The sequence below is a fragment of the Sorex araneus genome, chromosome 1, assembly GCF_027595985.1.
Source record: "Sorex araneus isolate mSorAra2 chromosome 1, mSorAra2.pri, whole genome shotgun sequence".
In the NCBI taxonomy this organism is placed as follows: Eukaryota; Metazoa; Chordata; class Mammalia; order Eulipotyphla; family Soricidae; genus Sorex; species Sorex araneus.
The window spans coordinates 91,318,826-91,332,380 of record NC_073302.1 but is presented as its reverse complement, the minus strand read 5'-3'; the positions used below and the strand labels follow the sequence as shown (position 1 = coordinate 91,332,380).

The 13,555-nt window shown below is 39.2% G+C and overlaps 1 protein-coding gene across 1 annotated transcript in view; it reads left to right on the top strand.

The window, feature by feature from the left end:
* The window catches only part of RORB (RAR related orphan receptor B), a 236,070-nt gene that overhangs the window by 202,338 nt on the left and 20,177 nt on the right, over positions 1-13,555 (top strand). Inside the window, exons 6-9 of the mRNA XM_055136616.1 lie at positions 1-133; positions 5,719-5,826; positions 7,640-7,750; positions 11,160-11,272. Coding sequence (XP_054992591.1) covers positions 1-133; positions 5,719-5,826; positions 7,640-7,750; positions 11,160-11,272 — 465 coding nt within the window. The remainder of the gene's footprint in view (positions 134-5,718; positions 5,827-7,639; positions 7,751-11,159; positions 11,273-13,555) is intronic.

The following is a 13,555-nucleotide window of genomic DNA, read 5'->3' as shown; positions in this document are numbered from 1 at the left end:
TCCAGGGAAGCGCTGTGGCAGCAATGTGCCATTCAGATCACGCACGCCATCCAGTATGTGGTCGAGTTTGCAAAGCGGATAACAGGCTTCATGGAGCTCTGTCAGAATGACCAGATTCTACTTCTGAAGTCAGGTAAGCCAGAAGGGGCAGAAGGAGCCTCTTGTAGGCCAGGATGTGGTTAACCCTTAGCTCTGGGCTGGTTCTAGAGAAGCCTCCTTCCCATCCATAGCCCCTTCCTACCACCCAAACTGTCGGCCAGCTCCCGAAGGGGATTCTGGGTCATACAGTGCCCTGCTACTCACTCTTTTCCCTTTGAAGTCAAATACAATTTTTGCTTCTTGAAAGTGGAGCTATTCATTATGGAGGTTGAGATGTCGGGCTTGACAGGCACTGCAAGTAATTAGCATGTCAAGGTGGTTGAATTGCTGAGCTGTCTGTAAAACCAGCTACTTGCAAGGGGAAAAACTGGGGCTAGCAGAGTTGTGCCTCCATGGTCACTTTCAATCATTTTAATGAGGATAGCCTGCAGCCAATACGCACCATGAGAAATGCCACATTATTCCAATCTATGCCAAGGTAATCTAATCTAATCTAATCTAATTCTAACCAGCCCCCCTCACACAGACACTTCCCCACACATGCAATAATTTAGGAAGTAGCTCAAGAAACTGCATGTGGTTGACACTGCTGTTACCCAAACAGAATAAAGAGAAAAGAAAGAAAGAAAGAAAGAAAGAAAGAAAGAAAGAAAGAAAGAAAGAAAGAAAGAAAGAAAGAAAGAAAGAAAGAAAGAAAGAAAGAAAGAAAGAAAGAAAGAAAGAAAGAAAGAAAGAGAGAAAGAATTGTCCCTCTTTGAAAATAGAATATAAGAACCATCTGGGTGTTTGTCTTATTTTTCCTGATCCTGGGCATAGTAACAATAACACTGTTATATACATATATATATGAAATATATCATATGTTTACCTATGATAGAATACTTGATACAGCAAAATCTGTATTACTTCAATCATATGGAAGAAGAAGAGGTAATTTTTCAGAGAAAGGAAGGACTATATTCAATACCACAAAATTGGCATTTGAACTTGGACCAAATAGAATACTTGCTTGAAGTTTTTTCTTTTTCGATCTTGCTTGACTCAAATATTAATTTGATCTACATTTTTTTCTGGGCTGAAGCAATAGCACAGCGGGTAGGGCATTTGCCTTGCATGCGGCCGACCCGGGTTCAATTCCTCTGACCCTCTCGGAGAGCCTGGCATGCTACAGAGAGTATCTTGGCTGCACGGCAGAGCCTGGCAAGCTACCCATGGCGTATTTGATATGCCAAAAACAGTAACAAGTCTCACAATGGAGACCTTACTGGTGCCCGCTCGAACAAATGGATGAGCAACAGGAAGACAGTGATACAGTGATACATATTTTTTCTATTGCTGGATAGATATAATCCCAGAACTTGGTATTGGAGAAACAGTACAGGGTAAGACACTTGCCTTGCACAAGACCAACTCCAGTTCTATCCCCAGCACCACATGTGGACCTGTGAACATCTGCAGCAGTGATCTCTGAGCACAGAGCCAGGAGTACCCTGAGCATCACCAGATGTGACCTAAATAAATAATCCCCAAAGTTAGTTTAACAACAAAGGTTATTTGAATTACAGGGCTCGGGAGGGATGGCCTGTCTGTTGTATGGGGTGTTCAGTGAATTGATTGATGGTGTGGACTGCTGTGAACTGTTTCAACACGTGATTAGCAATTTGTGCTGATCAACATCCCAGAACTCAGCTAAGACTGGGCTGGAGGTCTCACTACTTACCCATGTGAACCTCTCCATGGATGCCTTGAGCTTTCTTACAGGATGATCACTAGGCTTCAAAAGCTTGCATTCTTGGCCAGAGAGAAAGTGGTCCCTGAGCATAAACACAGGAGTAAGTTCTGAAAATAATTACATATTTCCTCTTCCCAACCTCTCCCCGATTCCCAGTCCCCCTAAAAAAGTAATGATAAATAGGTTTTTTTCTCAATTAACATTCTGAGAGAACAAGACAGAAGTATAAAAATTTGGGGGGGGCCAGAGAGATAGCACAGTGGGTAGGGTGCTTGCCTTGCACATGGCTGACCCAGGTTCTATCCCTGGTATGGTATCCCATATGGTCCCCCAAGCCCATCAAAGTAGTTCCTGAGCGCAGAGCCAGGAGTAGCCTCTGAGCACTGCCAGGTGTGGCCTCAAAACAAAGCTAAATAAATAAAAACTACTTTTTACTGAAAGCTTTAGAAGTATCACACTATTAGTGAAAATAAGTCGTGAAAGAGCACCTGTATTTGAGAGTACTCTTGAAGGGCTGAGGACAGGGTGAAAGGGCGACAACGTTTTAAGCATGTGAATCAAAGAGATCTTGTGTCTCTCTAAAAAATAAAATCAGCCATTCCTGATACAGGATTTTTAACTGACCTTCCCGAGGTTAGTTCCCAAATCATAAAATAAAGAGCAGGACCAGAAACAGTGAATTCCAAACTTGAAATTGCATCAACAGTATGGGCTAAACTTACTGAGCGTTTTGAGTCATAGGCATCATATTAGGCTCATGAAATCTAAAACTCTTGAGGTGAACCCAAATGCAAATTCTTTGCATTTATAAGTCTGAGACCTACAGAGTGCATGGGACTTGGAAAATATTGATACAGAAACTCTTTACTACCTCTGTCTGCTGATCTAGCATGAAAGTCAGATATTTAGCCTTTGCAAAAGGCACATGAAAAAATGCTCCACATCACTAGTCATCAGGGAGATGCAAATCAAAACAACAATGAGATATCATCTCACACCACAGAGACTGGCACACATTCAAAAGAACAAAAGCAACCAATGCTGGAGTGGATGTGGGGGAAAAGGGATGCTCCTTCACTGTTGGTGGGAATGCCGACTGGTCCAGCCTTTCTGGAAAACAATACGGACAGTCCTTCAAAAACTAGAAATTGAGCTTCCATATGACCCCACAATACCACTTCTGGGAATATATCCCAAGGATGCAAAAGAATATATCCCAAGGATACAGTAGAAATTACATCTGTACCTATATATTCATTGCAGCACTGCTCACAATAGCCAAAATCTGGAAACAACCCCAGTGCCTTAAAACACATGACTGGTTAAAGAAACTTTGGTACATCTACACAATGGAATACTATGTAGCTGTTAGGAGAGATGAAGTCATGAAATTTGCTTATAAATGGATAAACATGGAGAGTATCACGCTAAGTGAAATGAGTCAGAAAGAGAGGGACAGACATAGAGGGACTACACTCATTTGTGGAGTGTGGCGTAGCATCACATGAGGCTGACACCCAAGGACGGTAGACACAAGGGCCAGGGGGATTGCCCCATAGCTGGAAGACTGCTTCATGAGCGGAGGGGAGAAGGCAGATGGAATAGAGAAGGGATCACTAAGAAAATGATGGCTGGAGGAACCAGTTAGGATGGGAGATACATGCCAAAAGTAGATAATGGACCAAACATGATGACTTCTCAGCGTCTGTGTTGTAAGCTATAATGCCCAAAAGGAGAGAGAGTATGGGAAATATTGTCTGCCTTAGAGGCAGGGGGAGGGTGGGAAGGGGGGGTATACCCGGGATATTGGTGGTGGGGAATGTGCACTGGTGGAGGGATGGGTGTTTGATCATTGTGAGATTGTAACCCAAACATGAAAACTTGTAACTATCTCACAGTGATTCAATAAAATTTTTTAAAAATTTTAAAAAAAGATATTTAGCCTTTGTACCCTTTCTATAATTTGCCCATTATAAAGGCTACTAAAGTCCACCCAGAAGGGAGTTGCAAGGAGAAAATAAAATAAGGAATGTAAAGAGCTAAGGAAAATGCTGAGAGGGTAGGGGGGAGAGCATGGGGGGAAAAGGGGGAAAAGGAAAAAAATGCCTCGGGGAAGTAGTAGCTCCATTTGTTTGTTTTGTTTTGTTTTGTTTTTTCAGAAAATCACTGCTTCAATTAATGTTTGCAAAGAAAATGTATTTGTAAATAAATCTTTAGTTTGGGGCCTTTAAGGATAGCAAAAAAGAAATCAGCAGAAAAGAAAAGTAAATGAAACAAAGGTCTAAAAACACCCATGTGATGCCCTCAAGCAAATGTGTGGCGTCTGCTGCTGGTTGTCACCTTTTAGGTTTCCTGGGGGAAATGTGCATCTCTCCAAAATGCCAAAATGCATAAGAGTTGGGCAAAAGCAGCTCCTCAGCAAGTCAATGAATGTACAGAAGAAGGAAGAGGTAGCAAACTAATTCATTCGATTCATATTTTATTAGCACTTACTATGTTCCAAGGACTTTTCTGTGTCCTTGAGAAGGACTGTTGAAGAAAATTGCAACTGCCTACGCCTGAAGGCAAAGATTCTGTTCTCCGTGGTCTAACAGAGAATTCAGAGAAATGCTGTGTTCACCAAAGTTGAACAAGCTTCCTTATGTTAGGCCTTTTCCACGTCTTTGATATGCGAGTGTTGATTATAACTTTCTGGGGGAAGATAATATTGAGCATTTTCCCCAAACCTATTTGACCAAGAAATCTTCATTTCAAAGAACATCAACTATAAGTAGTGACCTCACTACTTATAAAAACACACTGAAAGAATCTCTATCTAATGCCATTGTATGCTGAAATATAAGCAGAGGAGGTTCACCACTGAAGCAGAAAGCAAGATTTCCCAACAATAAGTTGCAAAAGTGAAGGGCCTAGACTTCCCCAGCTCTTTTGTTTGGGGACTACATCTGACAGTTCTCAGGGTCTACTCCCTTTTTCGTTGTTTTTTGTTTTGTTTTGTTTTGGGACCACTCTTAGGGGTTACTCCTGGCTCTGCACTCAGGAATCATCCTTGATGGTGCTCAGGGGACCGTATAGGATGCTCAGGATTACCCACCCCTCTGTGCTATCCCTTCAGCCCTCGATTTTGTTTCCTTATAGCCCACATATGCAAGAAGTCATTCTGTGTCTGCCCCTCTTTTTCTGCCAAACCTCAACATATTACTCTCCAGATTCATCCATGTAACAGTAAATTTTATCTCTAATCTCTCATAAGCTTCAAGAAGTTTTCATTTTTGATTCATTTTTGATAAAATTATTTTCTAGTTATTTTTTTATTTTTTCCTTTCCCTTTGTTGCTGTTGCTTTTACCAGAGCTCACACACATGCTATTTCTCTTGCTATTGCTCTTGATGCTGCAATGACCAAAAGTCATACACGTACTTGATTGTGGGACTTGCATTAGGGCCATGGTGCTTGCTAATAGTTGTGCACTTTAGCTATAGTACTTGCACATGTGATCTCAGGGGTCAGAGACCCTAACCACAGTGCTTGCACATCTTTGCCTGTGGGATGTACAGGGGATGGCACTGGAGCTGCTGGGTGCTATAGATCACACACTCTGCTATAGTGCCCGGAGTCCCTGACAAAGCTGCAGTGGTCACTCTCACTAAATGCAGGCAACATTGGGATCAAACTCACAGCCTAATGCTTTCAAAGCCTGTGCTTTTTGCACAGATTCTCTAAATATATTTTTTCTGCAGACCCTTTAATATGTTTTTTCAGGAGGGAAGAAATTCTGGGAAAATTTTGCATACATGTTTCCATATGTGTTGGTGTGTGCTTTAAAGGTTTTGGAAGTCTGTTTAGTCTATAGTTATATGAATATTTTTAAACATTTTTACTTATAGGTTGCTTGGAAGTGGTTTTAGTGAGAATGTGCCGTGCCTTCAACCCATTAAACAACACTGTTCTGTTTGAAGGAAAATATGGAGGAATGCAAATGTTCAAATCTTTAGGTAAGCTTACCTGCAGTGATGACTCAATTTCATTATCTGCCCTTTCAGATAGGAATTGGTAAATGTAACACGTTGGTTCTTTAATATAAACGTGTACATCCTCACGCCTAAGAGGCTGAAGTAGGTGAGCCTCCAATGTCTCATTTAACTCTTTTGATCATATAGTTATGTATCCTACTATGAAAGGAAGGAAAAGACCATTTGGAAATCAATGAAATTGATTCTGAAAGGACAGGGATGCATTATAGGTATACTTTGTAGATCAATATTTTTTTATTTTTAATCAAGTTTTATTGATTTGCCCTTAGGTAATAATACTCCTGAGATTTCAGGAGTATCGTTTCACACCTTTACGTATGTCTAAATCCTACCCACCAGCAAAGCCAGCACACTTTCAAATGACCCCTTTACCCATGTTCTTTGCTCTGATCACTGCTGTACTTTTCACAGATTCAGAGGGATTTTGTCAGTTCATTTCCTTGGGTTATTTATGTAACATATATGACAGAAACCATCCTGTAATTGTCTTTAAGTTTCTGACTGACCTCAGCATCTTTGCCTCAAGTTCTACCCATATTTTTCTCTTTTTAATAGCTTAGTAGTATTCTCCCGAGTATGGAATACACAGCTCATAGGGTCAGTGATCCTGTTACCTTTGCCTGTACTCTTTCACAAGCTATATTATGTCGCTTTCTGGTGGTCCATGGGGGTAACCTTTTAAAATCTTGTTTACATCCCCCAAAATGAGTTGACTCAATTAAAAAATATGCGCCTTCCATTTGTTCTCCCTGTTCATCCATCGAGTTCTGTGAGCACATGTAGAATAAGTGCTTATTTGCACAAAATTATCCCCAGGTCAGTCTTGAAGGAGAGCTGGGATAACGTTGGAAGTGTTGTGTATCATTCTTCTCGGGCATCATGGATGTATCATCTGCATCCATCAGCACAGCCTGGATAAGAAGAACACTAGCAGAGATGGGCTAATGCCAGGAAAGGTTTGAACGATGATAGTGCCATTCGTTCCAGATCCTGCCCAGAAACGTCACCTTTCACCTTTTGTGCTGTTAGTTGATATGGTAGTCGACAGGTCTATTGGGACAGGCATTGTTTCCCTTGTGCAGTTGATATACATCCAATGTCATCTCCAAGGTTAGATTTTCAAGGAAGGAGGGAACGCCTTGGTAAGCAACTGGGGTATATTTCCAGCTTCATAAAATAAACATTTATGAGGATCAGTCTAGGCATGAACATTATTTTGTATAAATTTACAGTGACCAAGAATGTGTAGCATTGGATAGAAGATGAAAATAGATATTAGCCTCTTACCCAATTTTCCAAGAAAGTGACTAAATTGATCTCACTTCAATCAGAAGGTTCTTAACATCTCAGATTAAGGCCCCTGAAACCTCTATGTTGCCAAATTAAAGTCACTGACAGTCCTGTGTCCCATAATGATGTTTTAAACTTTCTGGACTTTTCTCTCTATACCAAAGGATATCAAAATCATTTATTTAAAAAAAATTAATTAGCAAAATTACAAACTTATAAGGTTAGGTTTGAATATTATGTTTCTAGTAAGATATTTCAGTGAATATGAACATTTCCAGTTACTCCTCGTTGGCAATGTTAACTTTCATTATCTCGTTGGCCTAATTCTTCATTCTATAATTACTATTAAATAACTTTTTGCAGTTAGAAACTTAGAATTTACATCTATATTTATAGATCTAAGCAGATATATAAATAATTTTTATAATGGGAATTTTCTTATTGTTATCCCATTCTGTTATTTAATTTGTCTTCTTTTTTATAGGATCTGATGACCTAGTAAATGAGGCTTTTGACTTTGCAAAGAATTTGTGTTCCTTGCAATTGACCGAGGAGGAGATTGCTTTGTTCTCATCTGCTGTTCTGATATCTCCAGGTAGGGAGTTCTGAAGTTTCTGTGTCTTTTTAACAACCTGTTTCATTATCTCTAATATAAATTAGATTACACCTACTTAACTCAAGGCACTCGGGAAAAATTTTTAAAGAACCATATTTTCTTTAACAAGATTTTGATATCTTCAGGTAATTCAAAGTGAAATAGTCTTAATTTAATTGGAACTTTCCTTGGAGGGCTAATTTTGTCCCCAAGTATGATTTGGATATGTGGTAAGGGTAACTTCAGATTCAGATAATCCAAATATTCCTTAACATATTGAAGCCGGTAGTGGCATAGTGGCCTGAGTATTATAACTCTGAGTTAAGAGAACTGAGTTCTATTTTGAATTCAAGGAGAAAAGGGAAAAAAAACTATATCAAAGAGGAGAATGTCCAACAAGGAGGAGCTTGTAAAAATGAAAGATACATCGTAGAAATTTCAATAAGCAAAACATGAACTTCCTCGTCTTTTAAATACCTCTTTTACTGGCTTTTCTATCCAAATTAGTGTTCTATCTATCATGTTAAGTCAAATACAGCTACCACCTATTTTAAAAAAAAAATTTGAGCAATATTGGAGGCTTTAAAGGGAAGTGAGAACAGCAAATGGGGGAAAATTGGCTTTTCTCCTAAGGCCTGGAACAGGAAGCATTTCATTGTGAACACAGATTTTCTAGTACAAGCTCTAATTCATTTTTAACTGTAACCTGAAATCTGTATGACTATTGATCTGACTTGATTCTTTTGATCAGTTTTCTTACCTCAGGAAATAAAAAGGGTCAGACTTAATAATAAAGACTTAATAATAAAGATTAGCTCAACACTAAAATAAAGTGCCTTCACATTTTCAAAGAAGGAAAGACATGACACACAGATCAAATAGCAATTGAAAGTGTCTTTAAAGGTACATGCCAAATGAAAATTGTGATCAGAATTTAGATAATTCAGAATCATTCGCTCAACTGTTTAGGCAAAGGATACTAGAGTCATTGGTGGCTCTCTGAAGAAAGACTTATTGCTGATAATATTTTAACAAAGTTAAGTAATTAATTGTGCCTTCAATAACATTTTGATATTTGATATATAGTTCTAGCCTCTATACTTTTATCAATTAGGCTGTAGTCATTTATTTTGAAATCATGAGTATTTTTCATTTACTTCTGTTTGTTTTTTATTTTAATTATTTTATCAATGGCAGTAACTGGTGATAACTTGGAGTGCTATATATAGCTCTATATTTTCTGATTTGTTGCAAATCAAGCTATCGGGTCTTTGAATGTATGTGATCTGGGTTCAATTCCCAACATCAAAAAAATAATAAATTTAATTTATTTATTTATTTGAACACATAAAATCATTTGGGATAGGGCCCAAGTGGTAGTGTACATGTTTTGTACATATGAGGTCCTGGGTTTTATCCCTGGTATTCTATGTTCCTTACAGTCACTGCTGGCATGACCCTACGCATTTTTTTAATAGAGCTGTTTAGGTTTTTTTTTTAATTAAGACTTATATTTCCCAGAATTTGAATCATAAAGATAAGTAAAAGAGCTGACAGAGCTATTTCTATCTAGTGGCAGTCATACCCTAGAAACTTTCTATCATTTTCTCATAGTCCAACAGCAGACCAGATCCAAATCTGTAAAACTCGGAACAAGGATCAGATGGGGTTTCCCTCTGACTCGTGCTTCCTCTAAGGAAGAGTTATAAAATTCACTGTCCTCTATGTTTGTCCTCTAAGTTTGTAGTATGTCAGTAAATTCCTGCCAACAAATATTTGACATAGTATACCAGACCTAAGCAAAAATATAATTGTTTCAGAAGGGTAACAAGCCTGTTCCTTATGAATGAGAAATAAATTTGGAGCCAGTTGTTTTTCCTGTAGTCAACCTAGACTCTAGCCCCAGCAGCACGTATGGTCCCCTAAGCTTTGCCAAGCGTGATCCTTGAGTGCAGAGTCAGGAGTAAGCCCTAAGCACAACTGTGTGTGACCTGAAAACCCTAGAAAAAAATAATATTGTTTTAATTTTGAGAAAATACAGGGAAGAAAAGAAAAGCTATAAAATTCTGCTCAGTTTAGAAGTATGGCATTTGGCTTATGTTACCTAACAGTGAATCATCCAGTTAAGTAGAATATCCACATTCAGACTCTTCAGTAACTCCAAAAACTAGACCAAGCAATAGAACAGTGGGTAGGGCATTTGGGTTGCATGCAGTCAACCCAGATCAATCTCCAGTACCCCACAGGGTCCCCTGAGGCTGCCAGGAGTGATCCCTGAGTGCAGAAAAAAGAGCATGCCCTGAGCATTGCTAGGTGTCCCCCCACATACACCGTCACCCCTCACATATGAAAAGGGAAAAATTCCAAGACCCTGGTTCACTATGTTGACCCAGTACCATGTTCAAAATGGAGTAATAGATTTAGGTAAACTCTGTTTTATGCGAGATCCTAGCCTTTCCCCCAGGTTCTTCCTATAATGGCCACTTGTCTGTTAAGCTCCAGAGACTCTAAGGAAGGGAGAGAGAAGGAAACTTAATTTATTCTGAGTGACAATTGTCACTGAAGACCTTTGTGCTCGATTACGTAAGGGTTTGCTTAACTGTTAGCTATCCTTGTCCTGGCCCTGTCTACAATTACAGAATTGAGTTTCTCACCTGACCTGAACTGTGTTAGAAGGATCGCATCCAAGTTCTTTTCCATGAGTATTTGTTCAGTGTTTGGAGACTCTAAATGTCTCTTCATTGAAAGTCCAACCTAAGACATTGATGCTAGGTTGAATTTTGTGACTATGTTGTTTGAAACTTATAGGAACAAAGGAAGAAAAGAAGGCAGAATGGAAGGGGAGGAGAGGATAAGGACAGAGAGGGAGAAAAAGAAAAAGTAGGAAGGGGAAAGGGGAAAGTAGAATTATCCTATTCACCAATCTAAAAAAAAAGCCTCTACATGCAGAAAGAATAGCCAGTTACATTTTTAAATTGATTTTTGTCTATGCTGTATAAATTATAATAAAAGGAAATATCTAAAATATCTCTATAAAATTTTTTCTGCACAAATTACTAACTTTTATTTTTAAAAACACCTCAGTTTTATGTCCAAATGGAGAGAAAAATAATCCCAGACAATTAGAAACATAAAGTAGTTTATTTGCACCATTGTGCCTTTTGGCAATGATTGAGATAAGGAACCAGTTCAGGAAATCAACATGCCCTGGTTTTGTAGTCAGCATATTTTTGCATGGCTGTCATTATAATTTGCTCATAAAATATTTTTGTCTTATGTAAATAATTACATGTCTTCAGAAGCAATTTTGGACCATATAATTTGAAATGGCTCTGAAGCTAACACTTACAGGTGGTAACATCAAACAAAGCTCACTTTCCTTTCCCGTCTTATTCTTTCCCTTTCTCAGACCGAGCCTGGCTGATTGAACCAAGGAAGGTCCAGAAGCTTCAGGAAAAAATTTATTTTGCACTTCAACATGTGATTCAGAAGAATCATCTGGATGATGAGACCTTGGCAAAGGTAGGTTCCAAGATCACAGACACACTATCTCTGAAAGAGAGTGATGTCAGCAATGAGGAGACTTATTTATGAAACTGGAGACATTTCTCAGCTGCCAAACTTTCTAAAAGACCCGAAGGTGCATACAGTTTTTGATTGCTTTTTGGATTGCCACACCCAGCAATGCTCAGAGGTTACTCCTGGCTCTACACTCAGAAATTACTCCTGGTGGTGCTTGGGGAAATCATATGGGAAACTGGGGATCGAACCCGGGTTGGCCATGAGCAAAACAAATGCCATACTCACTGAACTATCACACCAGCTCCTGATTTTTATTTGTTTGGTTTGGGAGCCACACCTGACAGTACTCAGGGGTTACTCCTGGCTTTTCACTCAGAAATTACCCCTGGCTGGCTCAGGGGACCACATGGGGTGCTGGGGATTAAACCCAGGTTGGCTACTTGCAAGGCAAATGCCCTACCTGAGGCATTGTTCTCCAGCCCCTGAAGAAGCATATGTTTTGAGGTGCCCACTTTAAATCAAAAGTGACAAATGTGATAGATTGAAAGAAAAATAACTTTCTGAAGGATGGATGTTACTGGTAGGCCCGAATTCCATGAATAGGAAGATAAATCAGAATATTTGGTAAATCAAAAGGTTTTTCTTCTAAACAACAAAGGCTTACAGTAAGGAAATGAGTCTTCAAATTACATGAAGAGGAGATTTCATTGTACATTGTACTTATAGGAAAACTGAGAGTATAGAGAATGTATTTAAAATAATAAAAACTAAAAAATAAAGAGAATAACTGAAGAGAGAGATACAATACTCACTGGGAGAAGCAATACTCTCCCCCGAATGGATCAGATTTTGGGAGACAGTGCTTCCATCTGTTGTATAGATGACAGTTTTATTCAGAATAGAAGACAACATATTACTGGCAAATTTTTTTCAACTCTAAGTTCTTCGTGTAAAATCTTCTCTGGAATTCTTTCAAAATGGCAAAGTACCCCAGAGGTAAAATGCATGCCTCTTACCTTCAGACATTACTTCCAGACATACCTTCAGTTTCTTCATATGACTTCTTAAGACTCAGTCATATTTAAAAAGAGTACCTGGTGGGTAAAGTGTCCATCTAAATTATGCATGGCAGAAACTCATATAATAAATCAAACATAGAGTCATGGTGAAGACTGGACTGAGGTATTGAAAGTCAAGGATGCAGAGAAAAGGCAGAAACCGCCATATCCAACACTATCCTAAGGCTGCTACCTGGCGACTGACAAACATGAGCCCCACTTCAGCAGCTATATGGACAGAACACTCGAGAAATAATTCAGGAAATGAAAGACAGTCATAAGTGACTTCCTCTTATACAGGTTAAAGAATCAAAACGGTTGCACTAGCAAAACCTACCAAAATAACTTAGACTTTAGAAGAGAGAGTGGTTGATAGTGGAGGGAAAGGGAGAAGGAAAGAGGAGGGAGAGCAGGTAGAGAGAGTTATCCTGATAGCGTGTTCAGCATATTTTTCAAAGAAGGTTACATTCACAGGTCAAGAAGTTTCCAATGCTTAGTATTCACCTTTATTTTAGACCAAAGATATCTTTAGCACCTTAAGAATTGGAATTTTAGAAGGTCAGAATTATTTTTTGTTTTACAATACATTTGATTTCTTACAAAATAGTGAGGAGGTGGACAGGTGGACTCCTGAGAAGTGCTCGGGGGACCCAGGGTCTCTTCCTGTGAGTCTCTGTTCAGCAGGTGGGTGGCTCAAAGCGAGTTGCTGAGGATTCGGAGTTGCTGGGGGCAGACCATCCTGGAGGTGATTGGAGGCTGTCAGGGTCACACCTAGTGACGTTGGGGCTTCCAGAACTGAATCCAGGAATGCTGGGGGGAACCATGTGGTTCCAGGAAGTGAACGAGGATTAGCCACGTGCAAGACATGTCCTATCTCTTGGTTTAAAAAATAAAAATATGTCCTAGAATAAAAAATTAAACTAGGAACTCACATTTATTTTTCACTGAGAGGATGGGAACCCTACTGTTTGGTATATATTTCCCATTAAAAACCCCACACTTCGGAAGTGGAGTAGAGTGGGCCGGGCATTTATCCTATGGGACCCATACAGGTTCAGTCCTCAGCACTCCATATTGTACCCTGAGCCTGCCAGGAGTGATCCCTGAGTGCAGAGCCGGGAGTAAACCCTGAGCATTGCTTGAACGTGGTCTAAGACACCTCACATAAAAAATTTTAAAATAATAAACTTTGCTCTTGAAGTTCTTTGTTGAAAAAATAATGAAG